Source organism: Triticum aestivum, chromosome 1D (genome assembly GCF_018294505.1).
Source record: "Triticum aestivum cultivar Chinese Spring chromosome 1D, IWGSC CS RefSeq v2.1, whole genome shotgun sequence".
NCBI lineage: Eukaryota > Viridiplantae > Streptophyta > Magnoliopsida > Poales > Poaceae > Triticum > Triticum aestivum.
Genome location: NC_057796.1, coordinates 12,659,251 through 12,681,929, shown reverse-complemented (window position 1 = coordinate 12,681,929; position 22,679 = coordinate 12,659,251). Strand labels below are relative to the sequence as shown.

At 44.4% G+C, this 22,679-nt stretch overlaps 2 protein-coding genes across 2 annotated transcripts; both read left to right on the top strand.

Annotated features, from left to right (window-relative positions):
• The first annotated feature begins 13,368 nt into the window (after nucleotides 1-13,368).
• LOC123179955 (scarecrow-like protein 34) lies at nucleotides 13,369-16,148 on the top strand. Its single transcript, XM_044591868.1, has one exon. The coding sequence runs from the start codon at nucleotides 13,777-13,779 to the stop codon at nucleotides 15,964-15,966; it is 2,190 nt and encodes a 729-aa protein (XP_044447803.1). The 5' UTR covers nucleotides 13,369-13,776; the 3' UTR covers nucleotides 15,967-16,148.
• A 3,268-nt stretch (nucleotides 16,149-19,416) lies between these two features.
• Nucleotides 19,417-21,720, top strand: LOC123179953 (probable jasmonic acid carboxyl methyltransferase 2). The gene is made up of 5 exons (XM_044591867.1): nucleotides 19,417-19,467; nucleotides 20,366-20,452; nucleotides 20,655-20,960; nucleotides 21,030-21,296; nucleotides 21,379-21,720. Exons 1-5 carry the CDS (start codon nucleotides 19,417-19,419, stop codon nucleotides 21,718-21,720), a joined length of 1,053 nt encoding a protein of 350 aa, XP_044447802.1.
• The last annotated feature ends 959 nt before the right edge of the window (nucleotides 21,721-22,679 follow it).

Sequence of the window (22,679 nt, the reverse complement as noted above, 5' to 3'; positions counted from 1 at the left end):
ATAAAATATCCCAAAAAGCACTTTCACTATTCACGACGACATTTTTCAGCGTCTGTTCGAACTGAAAATATTTATGTGGGCTTAGAACATTTCCAGTACCCACCAAAATTATTTTCAACGCGTTCCGAAACAATTCCGGTTTAGTGATTTTCATCTGCGAAAAGCATCTGAAGTGGCTCCGGCAGCTCCGGAACATTTCCGGTTTTTATCTCAGAAAATTCAAAAAAGCTTCCAGAATGATTCTGGCATCCTCCAAGAATTATCAGGCACGTGCCGAAACCAATTTGACTTAATGGTGTATCCCGAAACAACTTTTCGGTATCATCGAAACTTATCCGATGACCTCTCTCTGCGGTACGATTCCGCTGTCCGAAACTTTTCGGTGTCCGAAACTTTTTCGGTGATTTTCTCTCAGACTCCCTGTCTAGTATTCAGCAGATAGATGACCCTTAAGCGTGTGACCCTATAGGTTCGGTGAAGTATAGACATGACCTGGAACCCCTTCCGATCAATGATCAACATCGGAGCCGTGGACACCCATATTGAACCCTATACCCACACGAATGAATATTCGAGTGAACCTCCAGTTGCAGTGAGCTATTCCTGTTGCTTCGCGATATGTCACAAACACCCGAGGTGAGATTTATTGCATGCCTATGGACGAACAATTTTTCCACCATGCAAGTTACCTCGTTACCGGTTTTGTTCTCTTTTCTCGTTTCCGTGTTGCGGCATCCCAGTGATCAAATCACAATGTGTCTGGCCAGACGATAATGGATACCGTTACACCGAGAGGGCCCGAGTATATCTCTCCATCGTCGGAGGAGCAAATCCCAATCTTGAGCTATCTTGTTACTTCCTATACTTTTCCGTGAACCCGAAAGCTGCCGTAATAGCCACCCAGTTACGGATGACGTTTAACAAACCCCAAAGTTCACGAAGCAAGCACGAAGGAACTTGATACTCTCATGGTCTAAGGAATTATGCAAACATTAACTATCTCAATGATATTAACCATAAACTTGTGACGAAGGTATCTCATAGCATAACATCAATCCGGGTTGATTCAACACAAGCGTTCTACCAAACTTGTGCCCTCAAAATTGCCGGCATAGTCATGCCCATGATCAGGAAACAGGATCATCATGCAATACTTGAGCTAGTCTTAGAGGCAAGACTAGGAATATATTTTACCGTTTATAATACCACACGTGCATATGAGTTCCCTCCGAGCCTCGTGGATATTGTAGACTCGAGAATCATTGCAGTTATAGCATGGATCATAAACATTCATTACAAACTTGGAGATACAAAATAAGTGTTATTACTGCCTCTAGGGCATATCTCCTACAGACTCCCACTTGCACTAGAGTCATAATCCAGTTACATGGCTTCCCTAACACCAATGGCTATCCGGTGCTGCTCATGTTTTGCTCGTGGTAGAGGCTTTGTCATCGGGTCTGACACGTTCAGATCCGTGTGAACTTTGCGTACTTTCACTAAACCCTCTTCGACATGATGTCGAATGAGTTTATATTTGCGTTGAATATGTCTTGTCTTATGGTGCGAACTTGGCTCCCTTGCCTGAGCCACGGCGCCACTATTATCACAATAGATCTCCACCGGGTCCTGGGCACTAGGAACCACACCAAGGTCTTCAAGAAATTGTTTGATCCATACCGCCTCCTTGGAGGCTTCTGAAGCAGCAACATATTCCGCCTCCGTCGTAGAATCCGCCACAGTCTTTTGTTTGGAACTTTTCCAATCAACTGCGCCGCCGTTCAATATGAAAACGTAGCCTGATTGAGATTTGAAGTCATCTGGGTCAGTCATGAAGCCTGCATCAGTGTAACCACTTACAATGAGCTCTTCATCACCTCCGTACACAAGGAGTAAATCCTTGGTCCTTCTGAGGTACTTAAGAATACCCTTGACTGCGGCCCAGTGTTCCAACCCTGGATCACTTTGGTACCGGCTGCTAACACTTAGCGCATAGGAAACATCTGGTCTTGTACATAGCATGGCATACATAATAGAACCAACTGCCGAGGCATATGGAACATCATTCATTTGTACTCGCTCATCCAGAGTCCGAGGACTCTGATTCTTGCAAAGCACTGTGCCAGGTGACATGGGGAGTAGGCCTTTCTTGGAGTTCTCCATGTTGAACCTTTTCAACACCTTGTCAATGTACGTGCTTTGGCTAAGCGCTATCAGGCGTTTTGATCTATCTCTATAGATCCTGATGCCTAATACATATGCCGCTTCGCCTAAGTCTTTCATTGAAAAACTTTTCTTCAATGAGTCTTTTATTTGCTAAGAAAATTCACGTCATTTCCAATCAACAATATGTCATCCACATACAAGATTAGAAATGCTTTTGTGCTCCCACTAAACTTCTTGTAAACACAAGATTCTTCGTCATTCCTGATGAAGCCAAACTCTTTGACCACTTCATCAAAACGAATGTTCCAGCTCCTTGATGCTTGCTTCAGACCATAAATGGCTTTCTGAAGTTTGCATACCTTTCCAGCATCCTCATGAATGACAAAACCTTCTGGCTGTATCATGTATACATCCTCTTTGAGGTTTCCATTTAGGAAAGCCGTTTTGACATCCATCTGCCATATTTCATAGTCGAAATAAGCAGCAATTGCTAGCAATATCCGAACAGACCTAAGCATAGCTACTGGCGAGAAAGTCTCGTCGTAGTCCACTCCTGGAACTTGTGTGAACCCTTTCGCGACAAGTCTAGCTTTGTGGATAGTAATGTTACCATCCGCGTCCGTCTTTCTTTTGAAAATCCATTTACAACCAATGGGCTTTACGCCTTCTGGAAGTTCTTCCAAGTTCCAAACTTGGTTTTCGTACATGGATTCCATTTCGGATCTCATGGCTTTGTGCCATTCTTTTGAGCTGGGCCCCGCCATCGCTTCCTTGTAGTGCGCAGGTTCATCGTCTTCAAGAATGAAGATTTCGTTATGAAACCACTCAGGTGGCTGGATAGCCCTACCTGATCTGCGCGGTTCAGTTACAACATTGTCTGAAGTCTCCGCATCACATGCGACAACTTCCGGCTCGGTTGTAGGGATAATTAGCGGAATTTCTTCCGGTTCCTTAGCCATATCAACGGTTGCCGAAGATTCACTAATCTCATTGAGTTGTACTGTCCTCCCACTCACTTCTTTAGTGAGAAACTCTTTCTCAAGAAAGACTCCATGTTTTGCAACAAACACTTTGTTCTCGGAGGCGTGGTAGAAAGAATACCCAACTGTCTCCTTGGGATAACCTACAAAGTAACATTTGTCTGATCTGGGATCAAGTTTGCTTGGCTGTAAACGCTTTACATAAGCTTCACAACCCCAAATTTTGAAAAACGACAGGTCGGGTTTCTTCCCGTGCCACATCTCATGTGGCGTCGTCTCAACAGATTTAGACGGTGCTTTGTTTAGTGTGTGAGCAGCAGTAAGTAGTGCGTGACCCCAAAAAGATATTGGAAGATTTGTAAGAGACATCATTGACCTTACCATGTCCAACAAGGTTCGGTTACGTCGTTCCGATACTCCATTTCTCTGTGGAGTTCCGGGAGGCGTAAGCTGTGAAACGATTCCACGATCACTCAGATGTTGGCCAAACTCATGACTAAGATATTCGCCTCCGCGATCAGACCGCAGAAACTTAATCTTTTTGTTACGATGATTTTCTACCTCATTCTGAAATTCTTTGAACTTTTCAAAGGTTCCGATTTATGCTTCATTAAGTAGATATAGCCATACCTACTCAAATCATCAGTAAAAGTCACGAAGTAAAAATATCCACCCCGTGCGCCTGTGTTCATTGGACCACATACATCACTATGCATTATCTCAATAATTCACCCGCCCATTCAGGATGACCCGTGAACGGCGTCTTGGTCATTTTCCCCATCAGGCAAGCTTCACATGTGTCAAATGATTCAAAATCAAGGGACGGTAAAACTCCATCTTTATGGAGTCTTTGCATGCGTTTCTTACTTATGTGGCCAAGGCGACAGTGCCACATGAAAGTGGTGGTGGTATCAGCCTTCTTAAGGCGTTTAGCATTCACGTTAAAGACATCATTTCCACATTCAAGATTTAGTATGAAAAGGCCCCAAACAATGGGTGCAAATCCATAAAACATATCCTTACAATAAAGTGAACAACCATTGTTCTCAGACTTGTACGAATACCCATCGTGTACCAAACATGATCCGGAGATAATGTTTCTACACAACAGTGGAACAAAATAACAGTTACTTAGTTCTAAGATAAATCCTGAAGGGAGACGTAGAGGCATAATGCCGACGGCTTGAGCAGCGATCCCAGCGCCGTTCCCGACGCGCATCACGACTTCATTCTTTGTTAGCTTGCGCACCTTCTGAAGTCCCTGTATCGAGTTGCAAATGTGAGCAACCGATCCGGTATCAAATACCCAAGACTTAGAGTTTTCGCTAGCAAGCAAAACGTCAATGACATTAACTTGTATAACAATTATACCTTTTCCGGTTTTCCCGGTCTTCTTATCTTCCAGATACTTCTTGCAGTTTCTCTTCCAGTGTCATGTGCCCTTGCAGTAGAAGCACTCAGTTTCATTCTTTGCTCCGCCCTTAGAGTTGCTTTGGGAGCCGGTCTTACCGGTGCCCTTGCCCTTCTTTGGCTTGCCTTTCTTCTTTTTGAAACTGGCGGTTTTATTCACAAGCAACACTTGCTTGCGATTTTTCCGCAGTCCTCCTTCTGTAGTTTTCAGCATGGCGAGCACTTCTTCCGGCGTCTTCTCCATCCCTGTCATGTTGTAGTTCATGACAAAACCGTCGTAAGACGGGGGGAGTGAAGAAAGCAACATGTCCATCATATGGCCAGGTGGAAGTGGAAATTCTAGGGCTTTAAGCCTTTCAGAATAGCCAATCATTTTGACCACGTGTTCGCCAACTGAACTACCCTCAGCCATCTTGCAATCCATCAAAGCCTTCATGATATCATATCGTTCAGACTTTGCGGTTTCCTTGTACAGAGCATCCAATTCCCGGATCATATCACGGGCTTTATGGAATTCAAAACGTTTTTGAAGCCCTGGACTCATGCAAGCTAGCATGAGGCACTGCACTAAGTTGTGATCATCATCCTTAGTGGCCCAGACATTTTGTTCATCTACCGGTGCATCTGCCGCCGGTTTAGCTGGAAAGAGCAGTTTCAAGCACGTACAATTTCTTAGCGCTCCTGAGGACAATCCTCAGGTTACGGACCCAGCCCGCATAGTTGTTTCCAGTCGTAGCTAACTTCTCTTTCTCTAACATCGGGCCTAAGTTGAACGCGGTGTTGCGAGCCATTTGATCTACAACGAAGACACAAGTTTCACTTAGACTTTGTTTATAATGAAATTTGCACTAGTGAATAAACATTTTATTCTAAAATGCACTCCCACTCAAATCAATATCTCCCAAAATTGATTATGAGTGATTCAAGATCCGTGTCTTGATTGTTCGCCAGTGTAACACCACTGATGACGAAAATCTTAACCGGTAGGCCAACTTGCCAATCACATCACTATGTGACTCTTGTTCATCTTTCGATGCGTGTGTTCCGAGCTCATGACGGTCATGCCTGAACGTCAAGACAACCAAGTGATCTCGCTGCGAGGTCTCAACTCACCCGCCTCACACTTCTCTAATCGTTCGTACCCGTGTGACACGGCGCACCCCGAAAAGATAGGTGCCGTGACGGTGCTACACTTGGGAGAACACTATCTACTTGATATTTTTAAGTGAGAGATCACCCTAATAAAAGCGACTACCGCGCAATCAAGAAGGGTGCATCATAGGGGATAAACATCTCAGGCAATTCATAATTAGCATGATATGGTATAGCCCTTTCTGACGGAGAAGTCTTTCAATTCTTCGTCTTCGGCATTTGCGTCGGTGTTCACCTTCGCGAAGATTGCCACCACCTTCTCGATGCACCAGATAATATTGCTATCTCTATAGCTAATAAAATAAGTGCATTACTTAAGGTTGACACGCAGGTCATTAAAGTGCAATCATATGGCTCCAGCCATCATGCAGAATCATGACACACAGGTCATGTTAGTTACATCATATAGTCATCTCATACATAATCAAATTGAATATGAGCATTGCTATACCACATCACATGCACATCCTGCAAAACCAAGTTAGACGCCTCTAATCGGTTTATGCAAAATTTTATTTTACGTGGCTTCTAAGGTTTTGACTTAAACCGCAGCTACCAACGTTTTATCATCAAGTATGATTATTCAAGTTGCTAGATTAACATCTCGGTGTGTATGAAACACGAGATAATTAAATCTCGAGCCCCATACTAAACTTCGTCATACGCATGACCCCCGTGCAGATCATATATGCAATGCCCTTTCATCTGCGAATTTCATCTTTCTTTTGACTATGGCAGAACCCAAAGAACTGATAGCACTTCCATGATCAATCAGGATCACGGATTGCCAGAACTTTGTCAAATTCCACCATGCTGTCTCGAGATTGAGCAAACGCAAATTCTAGGGAAGCAACAAGAACGTCGGGTAACCGATTTCATCTGTCACCCGCATAAATAATTTTCAGCAATAGATCTCATCTACTCCAAAATTATATTATGCAATACCCATACATCTCCATGTATTCTAGATCGTAACCTGCATCTACGCATAGCACGGCTCTTGATGCCACTGTAGGGGAACGCGACAGAAAACAAAATTTTTCGGTATAGCGAGCACGCCCAGGACCACTATGGAGACTGCATACAAGGTTTGATCTGATCCGTACCGACTCGAAGCACAGCGGAAGAAGAGTCGGTGTAGATCGTCGGTGCAGATCCCCGCAGCTAGGATTTACAACCTCCCAACCACGAGGATGTACTCCCTCTCCGGACAGCCCTTCGGGAGGCGGTCGGACAGTCCCCCGGACAATGTCGCGGACAGCCCTTCGGGAGGACCCTCGAAACTCGGACGGAGACTCGGACAGCCCTTCGGGAGGACACTCGAACAGCCCCTCAGGCAAAAGATCGAAACTACAATCTCTCTACGGGGTTGCACACATACCGTGTCAGCTATCCGGCAGGGCTTCGCCGTCCAGAACTAGTTCCTGCCGGAACCCAGACAGCCTTACGGCTCTACGAAACTCTTTTCGTGGGAGGGAGAGAAGAAGCCAGATAATGCATGGCATGTGTATGAGAGCAAGGGATGAGCTTTGGGCTGCCCACTCCTCCTCTATTTATAGGAAAGCCAAGGGGTAGGGATGGCTCACAAAAACCCAAAATGCCCATGCAAATGTCACACATGAAGGGCATAATGGGGAGTGAAGTGGAGCTCCATGGAGCCCCACACATGTGGCCGGCCAACCCCCTTGGGGGACCCCCATGAGGAGCATGCTTGGCCCCCAAGCCCTTCTAGAAGCCTTTTGGAGATATCCCAAAAGGTGACTCACCATAAAATATCCCAAAAAGCACTTTCACTATTCACGACGACATTTTTCAGCGTCTGTTCGAACTGAAAATATTTATGTGGGCTTAGAACATTTCCAGTACCCACCAAAATTATTTTCAACGCGTTCCAAAACAATTCCGGTTTAGTGATTTTCATCTGCGAAAAGCATCTGAAGTGGCTCCGGCAACTTCGGAACATTTCCGGTTTTTATCTCAGAAAATTCCAAAAAGCTTCCAGAATGATTCTGGCATCCTCCAAGAATTATCAGGCATGTGCCGAAACCAATTTGACTTAATGGTGTATCCCGAAACAACTTTTCGGTATCATCGAAACTTATCCGATGACCTCTCTCTGCGGTACGATTCCGCTGTTCGAAACTTTTCGGTGTCCGAAACCTTTTCGGTGATTTTCTCTCAGACTCCCTGTCTAGTATTCAGCAGATAGATGACCCTTAAGCGTGTGACCCTATAGGTTCGGTGAAGTATAGACATGACCTGGAACCCCTTCCGATCAATGATCAACATCGGAGCCGTGGACACCCATATTGACCCCTATACCCACACGAATGAATATTCGAGTGAACCTCCAGTTGCAGCGAGCTATTCCTGTTGCTTCGCGATATGTCACAAACACCCGAGGTGAGATTTATTGCATGCCTATGGACGAACAATTTTTCCACCATGCAAGTTACCTCGTTACCGGTTTTGTTCTCTTTTCTCGTTTCCGTGTTCCGGCATCCCAGTGATCAAATCACAATGTGTCTGGCCAGACGATAATGGATACCGTTACACCGAGAGGGCCCGAGTATATCTCTCCATCGTCGGAGGAGCAAATCCCAATCTTGAGCTATCTTGTTACTTCCTATACTTTTCCGTGAACCCGAAAGCTGCCGTAATAGCCACCCAGTTACGGATGACGTTTAACAAATCCCAAAGTTCACGAAGCAAGCACGAAGGAACTTGATACTCTCATGGTCTAAGGAATTATGCAAACATTAACTATCTCAATGATATTAACCATAAACTTGTGACGAAGGTATCTCATAGCATAACATCAATCCGGGTTGATTCAACACAAGCGTTCTACCAAACTTGTGCCCTCAAAATTGCCGGCATAGTCATGCCCATGATCAGGAAACAGGATCATCATGCAATACTTGAGCTAGTCTTAGAGGCAAGACTAGGAATATATTTTACCGTTTATAATACCACACGTGCATATGAGTTCCCTCCGAGCCTCGTGGATATTGTAGACTCGAGAATCATTGCAGTTATAGCATGGATCATAAACATTCATTACAAACTTGGAGATACAAAATAACTGTTATTACTGCCTCTAGGGCATATCTCCTACAAGATGCCATGCCGCCGTGCCCCCTGCTCGCACTGCGCCTTCGCTGGCCACGCCATGCGGCGCCACACGCGGCCACGCGGTGAAGGGAAGACCCCCCCCCCCCCCCCACACCGCCGGAGTCGACCGGGCTTCGCCCGACCTTGCTCGCAGGCGGCGGCAGGGGAGGGGAGAAGGGGAGGAGGAGAGGGTCCTGGCGGCGGCGGCGCTAGGGTTTCTCCCATGACGCGCGTCGCGGGAGGAGGACGGAGGGGATCGTGTTCGGATTCATACTTCTCCCGACTTTTATTTTCCAACTGCTCCATTAGGAGTAGAGATATGTCTAGATATATGATTGTAATATTCTAACATTACTTTATTTTCTTCCTTTACCTCACATTGTAAAGCCGAGACAAACAATGTGACCTCACCTAATCTCTGATCCCCACGGCAATTGGGTATCTCTATCCTCCTCTCACCACAAAGCAAAACTCAAAAGACAATGAAAAAGGGAGGGAACAAAAAATTCTCACTCATTGAAGTATCTTACCTAATGAGAGAGACTAAAAAAGGCCAAAAGGAAGTGTCCATGAAAAGGCTAGCAAGTACCATTATATCTAGCTCTCTTTCTGCAGGGCTTGCTGCAGAAGAGATGGGCTCCTAACAAACCTTCCCTCAAACAACAAAAAACAGATGACATGAGTAAACCTGTGGACTCTGCTTCGACAAAGTAGATACGTAGACGATGTTAATCTACTGTGAGGAGTGAGGTTTTCCACTGCTTGGCTTACAAATATTATAGAACTTTTTATTCTTCCAAGCATCAGTTCTAGTAGAATGCACGTGTACATACAGAACAATTTCTAACAGTTATTCACCCACATGTTTACCAGAATGTAAAAAAAGATAAAAGAAACTCTTAGAGCTAAAATGATCTCATGTAATCTAGGCAGTAGGTTTGCTCGGACTCACTATTTAGTTATTTTCCTTACAAACTAATTTTCAGTACTTCCATTTTTATGGGTGACTGGAGTATCAGTGATACTCTTAAAAGGTGCGTACTTCAGTCTAGCATATGAAACATCACAATGATTCTCCACAATGATTCAGTGCATAACCAAGCCCATATCTGGTTTGATAAATCTTCTATAGTTTCTTATCCCTGTTAACTGTGCCTGCCTTGCAACTCTGAATCTTCAACTACAACAACAATCAAAGCTTTGTCCTCAGATTGCTTTCAGTAACTACTGCAGAAATATCAGATGATGAGGCATGTGCATAACCACTAACTACACAATAATAAGCACACCAAAGAAAGCCACCTAGGAGTATGGCTGGATGAACACCTAATTTCACTGGAGCTGGTGCTCAGAACTTGATGAACGGAGACACCAAAATGTAGGTCGCAACTTGAAAGAATTGTCTTATGAACACCTAATTTCACTGGAGCTTACCTTGAATGCACCTTTGTATGTCCTGTCATCTTGCTCCAGGCAGTTAAAGCAAAAATTCCACAACTTTCACCCTGTCAATGAGAGGGCGGACTTCGAGAACCCTGTAGTTACACACAGATGAACTTTTTCGTAGTCCCACGAAACGATAAGTAAAGAGAAGATAAGTGTCCAACAGAGCTTTTATAAAGAAATGTTTCTGATAGAAAACTGAAAGGAACTCTTAGATGTAGACTCCCAGGTCGTGCGACACACACACACACACACACACACACAACTTGTTGTGTTCCATTATTGCACCATCAACAATGTCCTTTATACTCTCACTAAGATTTTTGAACGCCTAGTCAGCCACCAAGGTGAGCAACCTAAACCATATGGTGTAACCTGGGTCTTTTTTAACCTTTAGACATTGATACATACCTCAGCGATTGTGTATTGGAAGAGATTGACCTCTTTACCATGTGAAAGAAAGCAAGTGAGCGATCAAGTTTAGGAAACAGAAGAACAAATCGTGCTATAACAAAATACCAAAAGTTGCTTCACCTTTCGGCATGGTGCCCGCTGAACGCAGAGTTCCTAATAAGCCCCATGATGTCCATTCCATGAGACCATGACGCCTATCTTTAGTACAATTCGGTTAGTTTCACAAAGTCAAATATCAAGAGGTACAGAAAACATGAACCACATACCATGTCATGAGATCTTCCACTGATTATGGCAGTCAGGAGAAGTGGTGCTACATGCCTCACAGCAGCACACATCTGTGAACAAAAATCTTTAGAAAGTTGAATGGAAAATGCATTGATACTGCACACATATATGGAACAAATTAAGGCGGAACTATTGTCCAGTGGCTGAAGTCGCCCCGGGCATGGGGCTTGAGTACCTTGGGGAAGTACGGGCATACACACCTTGGGTTGCCAATGAGCATCCTACTACTGCCAGTGGAGCCCAGATAGAAAATAAAAACTTAGGCTGTTGCAGCCTGACAGAGCGTAGAGAAAAGGAGCTGAGCAACATGAAAAATAAAATTTCAGAATGACTTCATGAACTCCCAAAAATAGAATAATATGGCATAGAGCAAATTGAACAACAACAAAAAAATTAAAATACAATTAGTAAGGCAAACCATCCTAACTTTAAAAAAAATAGTGAGACTATCATTCTAAACAATAGTACATTTACTTAGCGCAGCTACGATATTCTCACACTGGATCTACAATGTCTATTCCAATTTCCATGCCGACAAATATAGAGTGGTTCTGTCAGTTAAAAAGATAAAATACCAAAATTTGGTATAAAGGAGCAAGAAGATAAAATGCCTGTGCGTTCCAGCATCCACACAAAACACGGAAGCATGGCCTTGCATAACTCAACAAACGCATGCTTCCTTACTTGAATACCTTGGAGTGATGACGACTGGTTACTTTTCTTTTTATATAGGTGGTATCTTTCCGATCACATAATTGACATCCTCTTTCAGATTTTGGAGTACAGAGAAAGAAGACTACGGTGGTACTACTCATATTAGTACATGAAAAGAAGAACGGTTTAAGAACATAGCAGAAACTGAACGAGTCAATGCATCATGAACTGAACGAGGTCCGCACAGCCCTGCACAAGGATACCCTTTCCCTCCCTCCCTCCCTCTCAATTTTAGCAAGGGATCCCATAGCCTCAATCCTCATCTCCGTCTCTCTATCCTGATCTGATTCTCTCCGTCTCAGATCTGATTCTCTCCGTCTTGATCCAAACAGAGAAAAGAGGGAAGATGAACCTGAGGGAGGAAGGCGATCACATGGTGGCGAACGCAGGCGGAACCCGACGGCGGGAGCACGGTGGTGGATGCCTAGGGTTTAGCGGAGGTGGTGGTGCCGTCTCCCCTCAGAGGTCGGCGGCGGCGGCGTCTCCTCTGGGAGGTCGGCGACGTTGATCCCTTAAGTCTGCGGCGGCGATCCCGGACGTCCGTGGGCGACGTCTCCTCTGGGAGGTCGGCAGCGGCAAGATCGTACGTCGGAGTTGGCGATCGAGGGGAGGCGGCGCTGTGACCTCGAGATCGCACGAGGGCGGCGCTGTGTCCTCGAGGGGATCGATAGGCTTTGGTTTTTTTTTGCAGCGTCTTTTTTTTGGGCTGCATGCGTGGGGTGGGGTGGGGGGGGGGGGAGACGAAAAAAACCAGCGAAATAAAACCGGACGAAAGTGGTGGGACGAAAATAAAACCGGAACAGAGACTACCAACTGAGACATTAGGAGTAGAGATAACCATGGCGGACGTTGGGAACGAAGCAACAAGGTAGAGGAACAACAAAAATACGGTATAAATCTACACCACAGCCTCACTACTCTTCTTTCATAGCCCACATCCTCATTACTCCTCTCAAAGCATTGGATCGGATGCTGCTCAATAACCAAGGTGTGTGCTTCCCTGCTTTTGCTACTTGCTTCGATCAGATGAGGAGCTTCCTGCAAATAAATAATATGAACAGTGGTATTAGGCTTGTCGTAGATTCACAAATCGCTAGGTGTGATGTTTCTGTTATTGATGTGAATTAAACATTCTATGTTTAACTGGGTAAAATAATGTTCTTGTGTGTGCAAGTCTTCAGTTTTCTTTTCCAATCAGTATGGCATGCACTGGCGGAGTTTAGTGCAACCCTGCAGGGGCCACCGCCCTCCCAGGTTTGGGTAAATTACTGAAGAAAATTTTTATGGGACAGCATTACCCCCCCACCACACACACACACACATTGAACCTTGTGAAGCTCCGCCACTGATGGCATGTCAAAACAATCATAAGCTGAATATCTAATAAACAGCAAGAAGTAGAGGGTGAGGGAAGCAGAATTCCGGTTTACAGGTGTTGCCCAAAACTACTGACTAGCTCTCTTCTTGTACACTAACAGAGTTACCAAAATAATCTGCAGCTGCACACTGAGCTAGGAGAGCAAAAAAAACAGCCTAAGTAGCAGCTAGTGCAAGCTAGCACGACACAAGCAACGCTCACACACACTCACTTGGAGATGCTCACGTACTACTACGGAGTGAGGCTCGTGGTAGTGGTAATGCTACTTCACTTTGATTGCTATTTGCCCTGCTTACAACCGATGGGGAGCAGCTCCTTTTATAGGACCCGGATGACACTTACGGTGCTACTACTATGAACATGCATAGCACATTCCTATCTACAGTACTAGGAAACTTCCTGCTGCCGTTCAGCTCAGCCTTTTTACTAGCTAAAGCCTAACACTACTTCTCCACCTCAGCCTTTCTACTAGCTAAAGCCTAATGCTCTTTCTCCGCCTCAGCCTTTTGGACCGGAGAAAGCCTAGCATACAACACCCTGTAGACTGGGTTGATCAACAATGGGCATTCTAGATTGTAGCACATGAGCAAGGTGGACGGTCGTCTCACATAATTTCCTAATTTAGCTTCCATCTTCCAGGAAACAAGCTGATGCATTTGCTGCGGGCCAAAGAAGAATCATATATCTCATATTGAGGTGGAAAGCAGACTTTCCAGAATGGCGATTGAACCTCTCCGTGACAATCTGGACGGCATCGCAGCAACCGACCAACCATACGATGGTGATTCCTCTTCCGAGCAGCAACTCACCATGTACAACTACGACCTGAGTAGTCCACACTCCACAGTTCTTAACCCAGCCAACCAACCAAGCACATATCTGCTTGGTGGAGTCACCAGCCCTGGGTTGTGCAGCGTCAACAGCAGCCCTGGACAAAACCAAGTTCAGATTGCTGCAGGGCGTAGCCCTGAGCACCACCAGATCAGATCAAACAATGCTCTTCACTACATAAGTCAGATGCTGATGGAAGACGTCGACGAGGGGGTCGACGTATGCCAAGGGGAGACTGCCCTCCAGGCCGCTGAGAAGCCATTCCGTGACATTCTTGGGGAGGTGTACGCATCAGCTACTGACTGGCCGCCATTGCATAGAAACAACAAACCAGACAACGCTGATAAGAGTGGGACCAGCCGTTACAAGAGGCTCAGGACCACTAGCTTCAGTAATGACTATTCCAGTTACAATGTGTTACAGCCCTTAGCAACCCCGTTGAGTCCATATACCTGCAACAGGAGTCTTTTTCTACCAGACCATCCATTGGTAAGTGTTGGATGGACTTCCAAATCTGGCTTCCCTGCCTTGCATTGTCAGAGAGGTGTTGAGGAGGAAAAAATGTGTGCTCCAAGTATTGATAAGCTGGTGATATATTTAAAGAATGACGTACTTTATATTTCCCAACTGACTACGAAGGTAAAAGTAGTAGAGAGGAGCGAAAATGCAATCTTTGAGGTGGCAGACCAAAGGGGCTGGGATATCTTTCAAGATAGGAGCAATACACATCATGCCATCACAACTTGTGCCATAATTCGAAACGAAAATTTCGACCGAGTTCTGCTATGCTATGGTCGGAAGAGTTTCGACCGGAGAACAAGACTGCGAGAAAGGATGGCAGGGGAAGGAAACAATAACTCACTGAAAGGCCGGAGCAAAGGACGTCTGAAGCTATGGCAGAGGAAGCAACCGAGGAGAGAGTTGGTTGATCTCAGGAATCTCCTCATCAATTGCGCAGAAGCTGTGGCAGAAGGCAACCACCTGTTGGCCAGTGAAATCCTAAAGAAGATAGGGCAACACTCCTCACCAGATGGTACTTGTACCCAGAGACTGGCATTTTACTTGGTGGATGGCCTCGAGGCACACTTGGCTGGGACCAGGAGTCAGGTTTATCAAAATCTCATGGAAAGGCGAACAAGTACCACAGACTGGTTAGAGGCTTACAGTCTTTTTATTGCATCTTGCCCTTTCGACAGGGCGTCATACCACTTTGCCAACCAAGCTATTCTTGATGTCTCACAAGGGCATCCAAGAGTGCACATCATTGATTTCGGCATCGGCTTCGGCTTTCAGAGGCCATTAATGATTCAGAGGTTTGCAAAGCAAGAAGAGGGAGCCCCTAAGCTTCGGATCACAGGTATAGACGTTCCCCAGCCAGGCTTACGCCCATGCGAAATGATCAAGGAGACAGGGAAACGGTTGGCTGATTATGCAAACATGTTCAAGGTACCTTTTCAGTATCAGGGCATTGCCGCTTCAAGATGGGAGACCATTAAAATTGAGGATCTTAACATTGAGGAGGGTGAAGTCCTCATAATCAACTGCATGTTCCGGATGAAGAATCTCGGTCATGAAACCAAAGCCATAAATAGCACAAGGGACGAGGTGCTCAAAACTATGAGGAGGATGAACCCAAAGATTTTTATTTCTGGCACCGTGAATGGGTTACGCAGTTCTCCCTTCTTCATACAACGTTTCAAAGAGGTTATGTTCCATTACTCTTCAATGTTTGACATGATGGATGCAAATGTTCCACGGGAAAATGAAGCAAGAAAGACGATCGAGAGGATCCTCTTTGGGCGGGATGCACTCAACAGCATAGCATGTGAGGATGCAGAATGGACCGAGAGGCGGGAAAGTTACAGGCAGTGGCAAGCAAGGTTCCTCAAGGCTGGGTTCCAGCAGCTTCCTGTTGATCCAGCCATCTTAAACAAAATAGTACAAAAGAAGAACACACTTTATCATGAGGAATTATTTGCTGTTGAAGATGGTGGTTGGCTACTGCAAGGATGGAAAGGGAGAGTAATTTATGCTATATCCAAATGGAAACCTAATGAAACACATGATGATAAGTAAGATTCAATCAGTTTTTCAAGTGAATCTGGTGTTCTTTCAAACGAATATTAACTATGTGTACCTGGTCATTGTTTTGTACAGTGAACAAAAAGGCTACTGTAAAATACTTTGCTTCTGCCGTTCTTTTTAATTTCTGATGAATAAACTGTATTGGGCCTTCAAGACATGAGATTAGTGGAAATACCATACCTAGACACTGCTTTGCTGTAAAGTACTGTAGATCATTGCGCTGAATATTTCTCAAAGCTGGTGATATGGAAGATGAGAGGATTGTAATTTCTGATTTGAAGATGGTAATTGTACTTAACATAACAGGAATCCAATAGAATGAATTAATATTCATATGCAACAAATAAGTGGAGTTTGAACATGCGTCTTCTGTAAAACTTCTACTTCAATCATACATGGACGAGATTGGGGGTGAGCTTCAAATCATACATGGACGAGATTGGGGGTGAGCTCCAAATCACCAGGGCCACGGAGACACGGGGGATCAGAGAGGGTGAGGGCGGGAGGACCTTGGAGACCGAGGTCGGCCAAGGAGAAGAGCCCCTACGCGTCGTCTTCCTTCGCCGAGGCCTTCGCAGCCGCCATGGAGAGGTCACGGAGGAGAGGACGGAGAACCGAACAGAAAGAGAGGGACGAATTCCGCCTTCGTGAAGCGTTTACGCACTGGCTGATGTGCTGAGTCGTGTTTTAATTGGACCTGGGCCCCAAGCTGTGTCCGGTTAGGCCCACCTTACAGGCCTCGCCTCGCAGAAAACAAAAGAATCACCCACTTTCGTCCTTTGTCTAAATATATATAAAACCTACTTCCGTCCTACTCTCTTCATTTCAAAATATAATGCGTATTCATGTCAAATAAATAAAATATATAAAGCATATTACTCCCTCTGCAAGCTAATATAATAGCATTTAGATCATTATTTTAGTGATCTAAACGCTTTTATATTTCTTTACTGAGAGAGTAATTGTTAAGGTTACTCTACATAAGCACTAACGAAAACTTAACGACTGTCATTGTAAATAAATAAATAAAAATGATACCTCTCTGAAAGAAAAGATTATATACATGGATATGCAACTCTAAAATTTCTGAAAAGTCATTGCCAGATGTAGGTGCAACAACGTTGTCAGCACCATACCAGCAGCTATCCTGAATTGTCCCAGAAAAACGAAATATTTAAATGCTATACTTCCAAAACTGAACATCACCGGTTGCTAGCCACGTTTTCTAAGGGCATCTCCAACAGGTTGTGTGTTAGTCTTGTTGGTAAAATGTTTATGTCATCAACCAATAAATTATCATACAACTAGTCCAATAGGTTGTATCTAAGCTATCCAATGAATGATGAGAAAATAAATGTGATTGCTCTCTATTTCACCTTGCAGCTTGTGCAAAGGTTGTTGGTTAATCTACATACAACTTTACTCTCTCTCCATATTTATTACATGCCACATCATCACTATGTTCTAGATGGCAAATTTACCAACACTTATCTTACAACTGTTGGAGATGCCCTAACAAGGCATAGTTGGCCGACCGAGACACACATGGGTCTCATGTTGGAACCTCAGCCATGTCTTTCTTTTTTCTGTTCGTATTTCTCTTTTCCTTGCTGACAGGTGGGACCCATCATCTGCAGAACTGAGAGCAACTAGAAGAAACCAAACAGCAAGTGTGCTTAAATGGTGGTATAAACTGAGAATTTTCATCTGTCGTAAACCAAAAACTTAAGGGTAAAAAGTGGAATTAAATCTAGATTTTATCACATAGTAGACGTGGTTAACAATCTTTGGATTATCCAAAAAGTAGATTTAATTGAGTTCAAAAAAATGTACATTTAATTCCCACATATGTACTTCAGGCATGGCTTATTATATTTCCTTGGAAGGAGTAGTTGTCATTGTGTGTTTTTGCACAATATAGCAATTCTTAAGGTTACTCTGCATAAGCACTGAAGAAAACTTAACGGCTGTCACTGTAAATAAATAAGAACAATACCTATCTGAAAGAAAAGATTGTATCTATGGAATATGCTACTCTAGAATTTCTGAAAATTCATTGCCAGATTTAGTTTTTTTTTTTGGGCGCCGCTATGCGTCGGCCAGCGGATGTATGGGAAACATCCGCCACATGGAGCTCCATTCGATCAGCGCCTTGACAGCCGTCGGATCTGACCATCGCGCGCGCGTGACCACCTTTTACTTCCCGCAACAGCACCTCTGTTTCGAAAACAGGTTCCCCTGTCGTCGTCCCGCCGACGCACGGGGGGCGCGTTTTCCTGCAACTGGAGCTATGTTTCTGGAACATGCATCATGTTGCAATGTTCTCACTCTTTAATGTCGGGTGCTCCTCCGGCGCTGCAACTCGGGCCATGTTTCTGAAACAAGACCCTTGTTGGAGAAAAGAAAAACATTCACAACCGAATCATTTCTTTTCTTTCTGAAACAAAAGACATGTTGCAGAAATCTTTTGAAACAAGACCTCAGTTGCAGAAAAAAAAACCTTCACCACTGAATCATTTTTTCATTCTTTCTGAAACTAGTCCTGTGTTGCAGAAACCTACTGAAACAAGACCCTTATTGCAAAGAAAAAGAAAAAGACTGGCCCTGCAACTTTAAGTTTATCATAAGCTATGAGCTTTAGAGAAAATCACAGAGAATCCTACGGAAACTGTGAGCTCAAGAAATCCAGAAATAATACTACAAAGGATCCTGCAGCTTCAAGTCCCTTTGCATGACATTATCAGTGCAGAAATTATGTAAAAATAATCTTGTAGCAAATCCAAATCCTGCAACCTAACTACACCGGCAACCTACAATGCCGCTGAACTACCTACACCGGCGACCACTCTCCAACAAACCAGGCGTCTGCCTCCTAGTCGCACTCGTCATCTCGGTGGTATGGATCAAGCCGCCCCGGGGAGAACCGCTATGAACACGTACAGAATCGCCAGAAATGCGGGGAAAGGGGAGGGGAGATCTCAGATCCATACCTGCTGCCTGCTGGAGTCGACGTCGGCCACCGCGCTGGATAGGCCCTGTCGCCCAACGCCCAACGTCCTGCGCCGCTAGCCCCGCCGCCCTCGCACGGTGATGAAACAAGGCCTCTGTTTCAGAAAACGGACGCGCGTGACGCGGAAGCGGGGACGCTCTCGTCCATTCGATCATAGACGATCCGACGGATGCGGAGCCGGCGGACGTGGCGCGCGTTGTCGGTCGGGTGAAGGTAGGCTTTTCCCTTTTTTTTTTAGACATCATTGCCAGATTTAGGTGCAACGACATTTTCAGCACCACACCAGTGGCTACAGTGAATGGTCCCAGAGAAAAAACAAAAATATTTAAGTGCTACTTCATTGTTAGTACCTACGTGTTGCAGATTCCATCAAACTTGTGTCAGCCTAGCTTCCTCCAAGCAAAGCCATGGCCTTCATACAGGCTATTCATATGAATCCAGGGCACGGCAAAACAAGCTATGCACGCAACTCCAGTTTTCAGGTGGCATCTTATCTTCGCTCTCGATTAATTGGGTGATTCTGATGACATTTTCTTTGACATTTTGCTTCCAAAACTGAACTTGCTACAGCCGATAGAGCAACCCTAGATAAGAAATCAAAGGAGAACAAGCTACAGCCGATAGAGCAACCCTAGATAAGAAATCGGGATGGATATGATTTGGTAAACTATTGGTTGTACGTGGTACGTGGATCTTTGGGTCTCAGGTGCCAATGCAACCGAATTGTTTTTTCTTTTCCCGCAAAATTAGTCAAAAATTGCTGAAACTACTTGGAAACAAGAATGCTATAGTGTTATACTTGTGCGAAAAGTTGTGCGAACAAATGAGTTCCATGGTATTCTATTTTTGATATTGTATAAAGATTACTATTCACACTTTTTGAACTCTCGATTTGTTTTTTGTTTTTTTGTCCTGAAGTCCACGGAAGTCACTCCTTCGCGGAAATTTTTGTACAGAATATAGCACTAGATCAAGTTTGTTTCTAAAAAGTTTCAGGATGTTTGACATTTTTTACAATTTCTAAACTATCATTTTCAAATCAGGTGCAATGGGACCCAAAGACCCGTTGGGTATTTCTGTTGTATGTATCCTTTTGCAGCTCATTGCATTTGTTACTGATGCTAAACTCTTTCCCTCTCTGCATCATGAGTGAATTAAACAACATGAAAGGAGAAAAGAAATGTATTCAAGACAAAACAAATTCGCTTCTTGATACTACTTATGTGCTGATGAAGAGTAAGTCACTGGAAACTACTATGGAGAATTTGGAAATTGCAGATAAAAGGAATATGCAACCTACTGAGTGAAGGAGCTAATTAGCACACTCGTTAGCAAAAAATGTTAGACTAGATTTTCTAAAGGACCACAGCCTGATTGCAGAATGCTGAGCAGAACAGGATGAAGCCTCTGATAGACGCGGCAATCACTGACTTATGCAGCAACACCAACACCTTGTTGCATGCAGTGGCGGAGGCAGAAAAAAAGGATTGAGGGGGCTGAGTGCTGCTGAAACAGATCAGGGAGGGCCAAACCAAAGAAAAAACATGATCTGAGCACCAAATAATCACTAAATTTACAGTCTGCATCAGCAAATTAGCAATAAATCTCAGATGTTAGGGGGGGGGGGGCCTGCTGGTCCCCCTGTCTCCGCCACTGGTTGCATGGAAAGATGATGATCGTGGATGTGGGCTGCTCCTCTGGCCCAAATGCGGTAGCACTGATATCAACTGCCATTGACGCCATCCATGGTCACTACCTTCAGATAAACCAACCACCACCGGAAGTGTGTGTGCTACTAAACGGCTTGCCTGACAACGACTTCAACATGGTGGTGAAGAACTTGGTCACGCTTCGTCAAAGCAAGAAGACTATTGTTGTGACTGGTGTCGCACCGGGGTCATTTTACGAGCGATTGTTCACTAGTGACTCCTTGCATCTTGTCTGCTCGTCCAACAGCTTGCATTGGCTCTCAAAGGTGTGAGCTCAATAAATTGATCCAATTGAATTAGTTGTGGGTATCGTAAGCAAAATCTTACCTTTACAGGCTCCTGAAGTTTTAACAAGGAACCACATCCCGGTATACGACATTGATGAACACGCTAGGCGTGAAAGGCTCCCTGTGGTCCGTGAGGCCTATGCACAACAATTCAGGAAAGATTTCTCACTTTTCTTGGAGCTGAGAGCCAAGGAATTGGTCTCAGGAGGCCGAATGGTTATTTCCCTGGTAGGGACGTGTTCTAACGCAATTGCCTCCAAATTCATTATTTTCCCGGGAATTGTAGCTCAGATCCTGAGTGTCCTGGTCGCAGAGGTACATTTCTAGCATAACACTTTTTTCTCTTGCGATCCAGCGTGCCATTATCTCACCGCATGGTCTATGATATGATTGGCAGGGTGTGATCGACAAAGCAAAGTTTGATTCTTTCTACGTGCCATTGTATGGACCTTCCAGCGAAGAGCTGAGGGAGATCATTGAGGCAGAAGGCTCTTTTTCGATCAGGGAGATGCGGGTGCACGACCCTAGAACATACATGACCACCACCCTGAGCACCCCAACCAGGTTTGTGAACAATCTAAGAGCCTTATTTGAGCCGATAATAGTCCAGCATTTCGGAAAGGTTATGGATGAATTTGCGATGGCCGCGGAGCTGTATTGGAGCCTAGATGGGAACTTGCAAGAGGAGCGTGCCAGAACATCTCGAACTATGCTAGCTGTATCCCTCGCAAAGGCATGATGATGAGGCATAGGTGCCTGAAGATACATTTGCTGAGATCGTACTATTGCTTACTTTGAGGCAACACCATGTGCCCACTTAGTTGTGTGTGTTAGGAAATATGCAACTTGTATTTCCAGGAAGCCATAGGCCAGTACAAACACACACACACACACACACACACACACACACACACACACACACACACACACACATATATATACACGGGATCAGAATAATATTCTGATCACAACCTAAACTGCCTGAGGAACGCGCCTGAACTTCCCTCTATACGAACCCGACCTTCGGGCTATCTTCGCAACCGTGGCTTTCCCGCGAAATATTCTGGTTAGTCGTGTTCTATATGATGTTAGTGTAATCTAGATACGTTTTTAGTAACTAAATACCGGTTTTAAATAGGAATCTCGCTCATTGACGGATTTTGCTCTCGGGTCGTGATGAAATTGCGTTTTTTTGCAATTTTACTGCTTGAGTTGTTCGACCTGAACTTCTCCCAGTGCTAAGTTGAACTTCCGCCAACATTGCCCAAATGGGGCTTGCGATATACTGTTGGAAAGCTATGGACAGCAGTATCATGACCCAAATTAAATTTTTGGCAAAATGTAAGCGGTTTAAGAGCAGTTTTGAAAATCGTTTTTTCGTCATACAAAAAACGTGAATCGTATTTTCGATCGCATTTTAAAATCGTTTATCGGAATGAGGCAAATAATATGGCGTTGGAAAGCTGCTGCAAAACCGCTCCTTCCACATGTTGAATGTTTTCTCTAATTCCCTACGGTTAAAGAGTAATTTGGAAAATCATAAAATTTCGCAAACCGAACAGCCGAGTTCGTATTTTCGATGTCATTTCTAAACGGCTAATCCAATTGAGGCAAATTATATGGCATTGGAAAGCTTATGAAAATGCGCTACCTTTTAATGTTGAATTTTCTTTCTAATTTTGAACGGTTTAAAAGTGA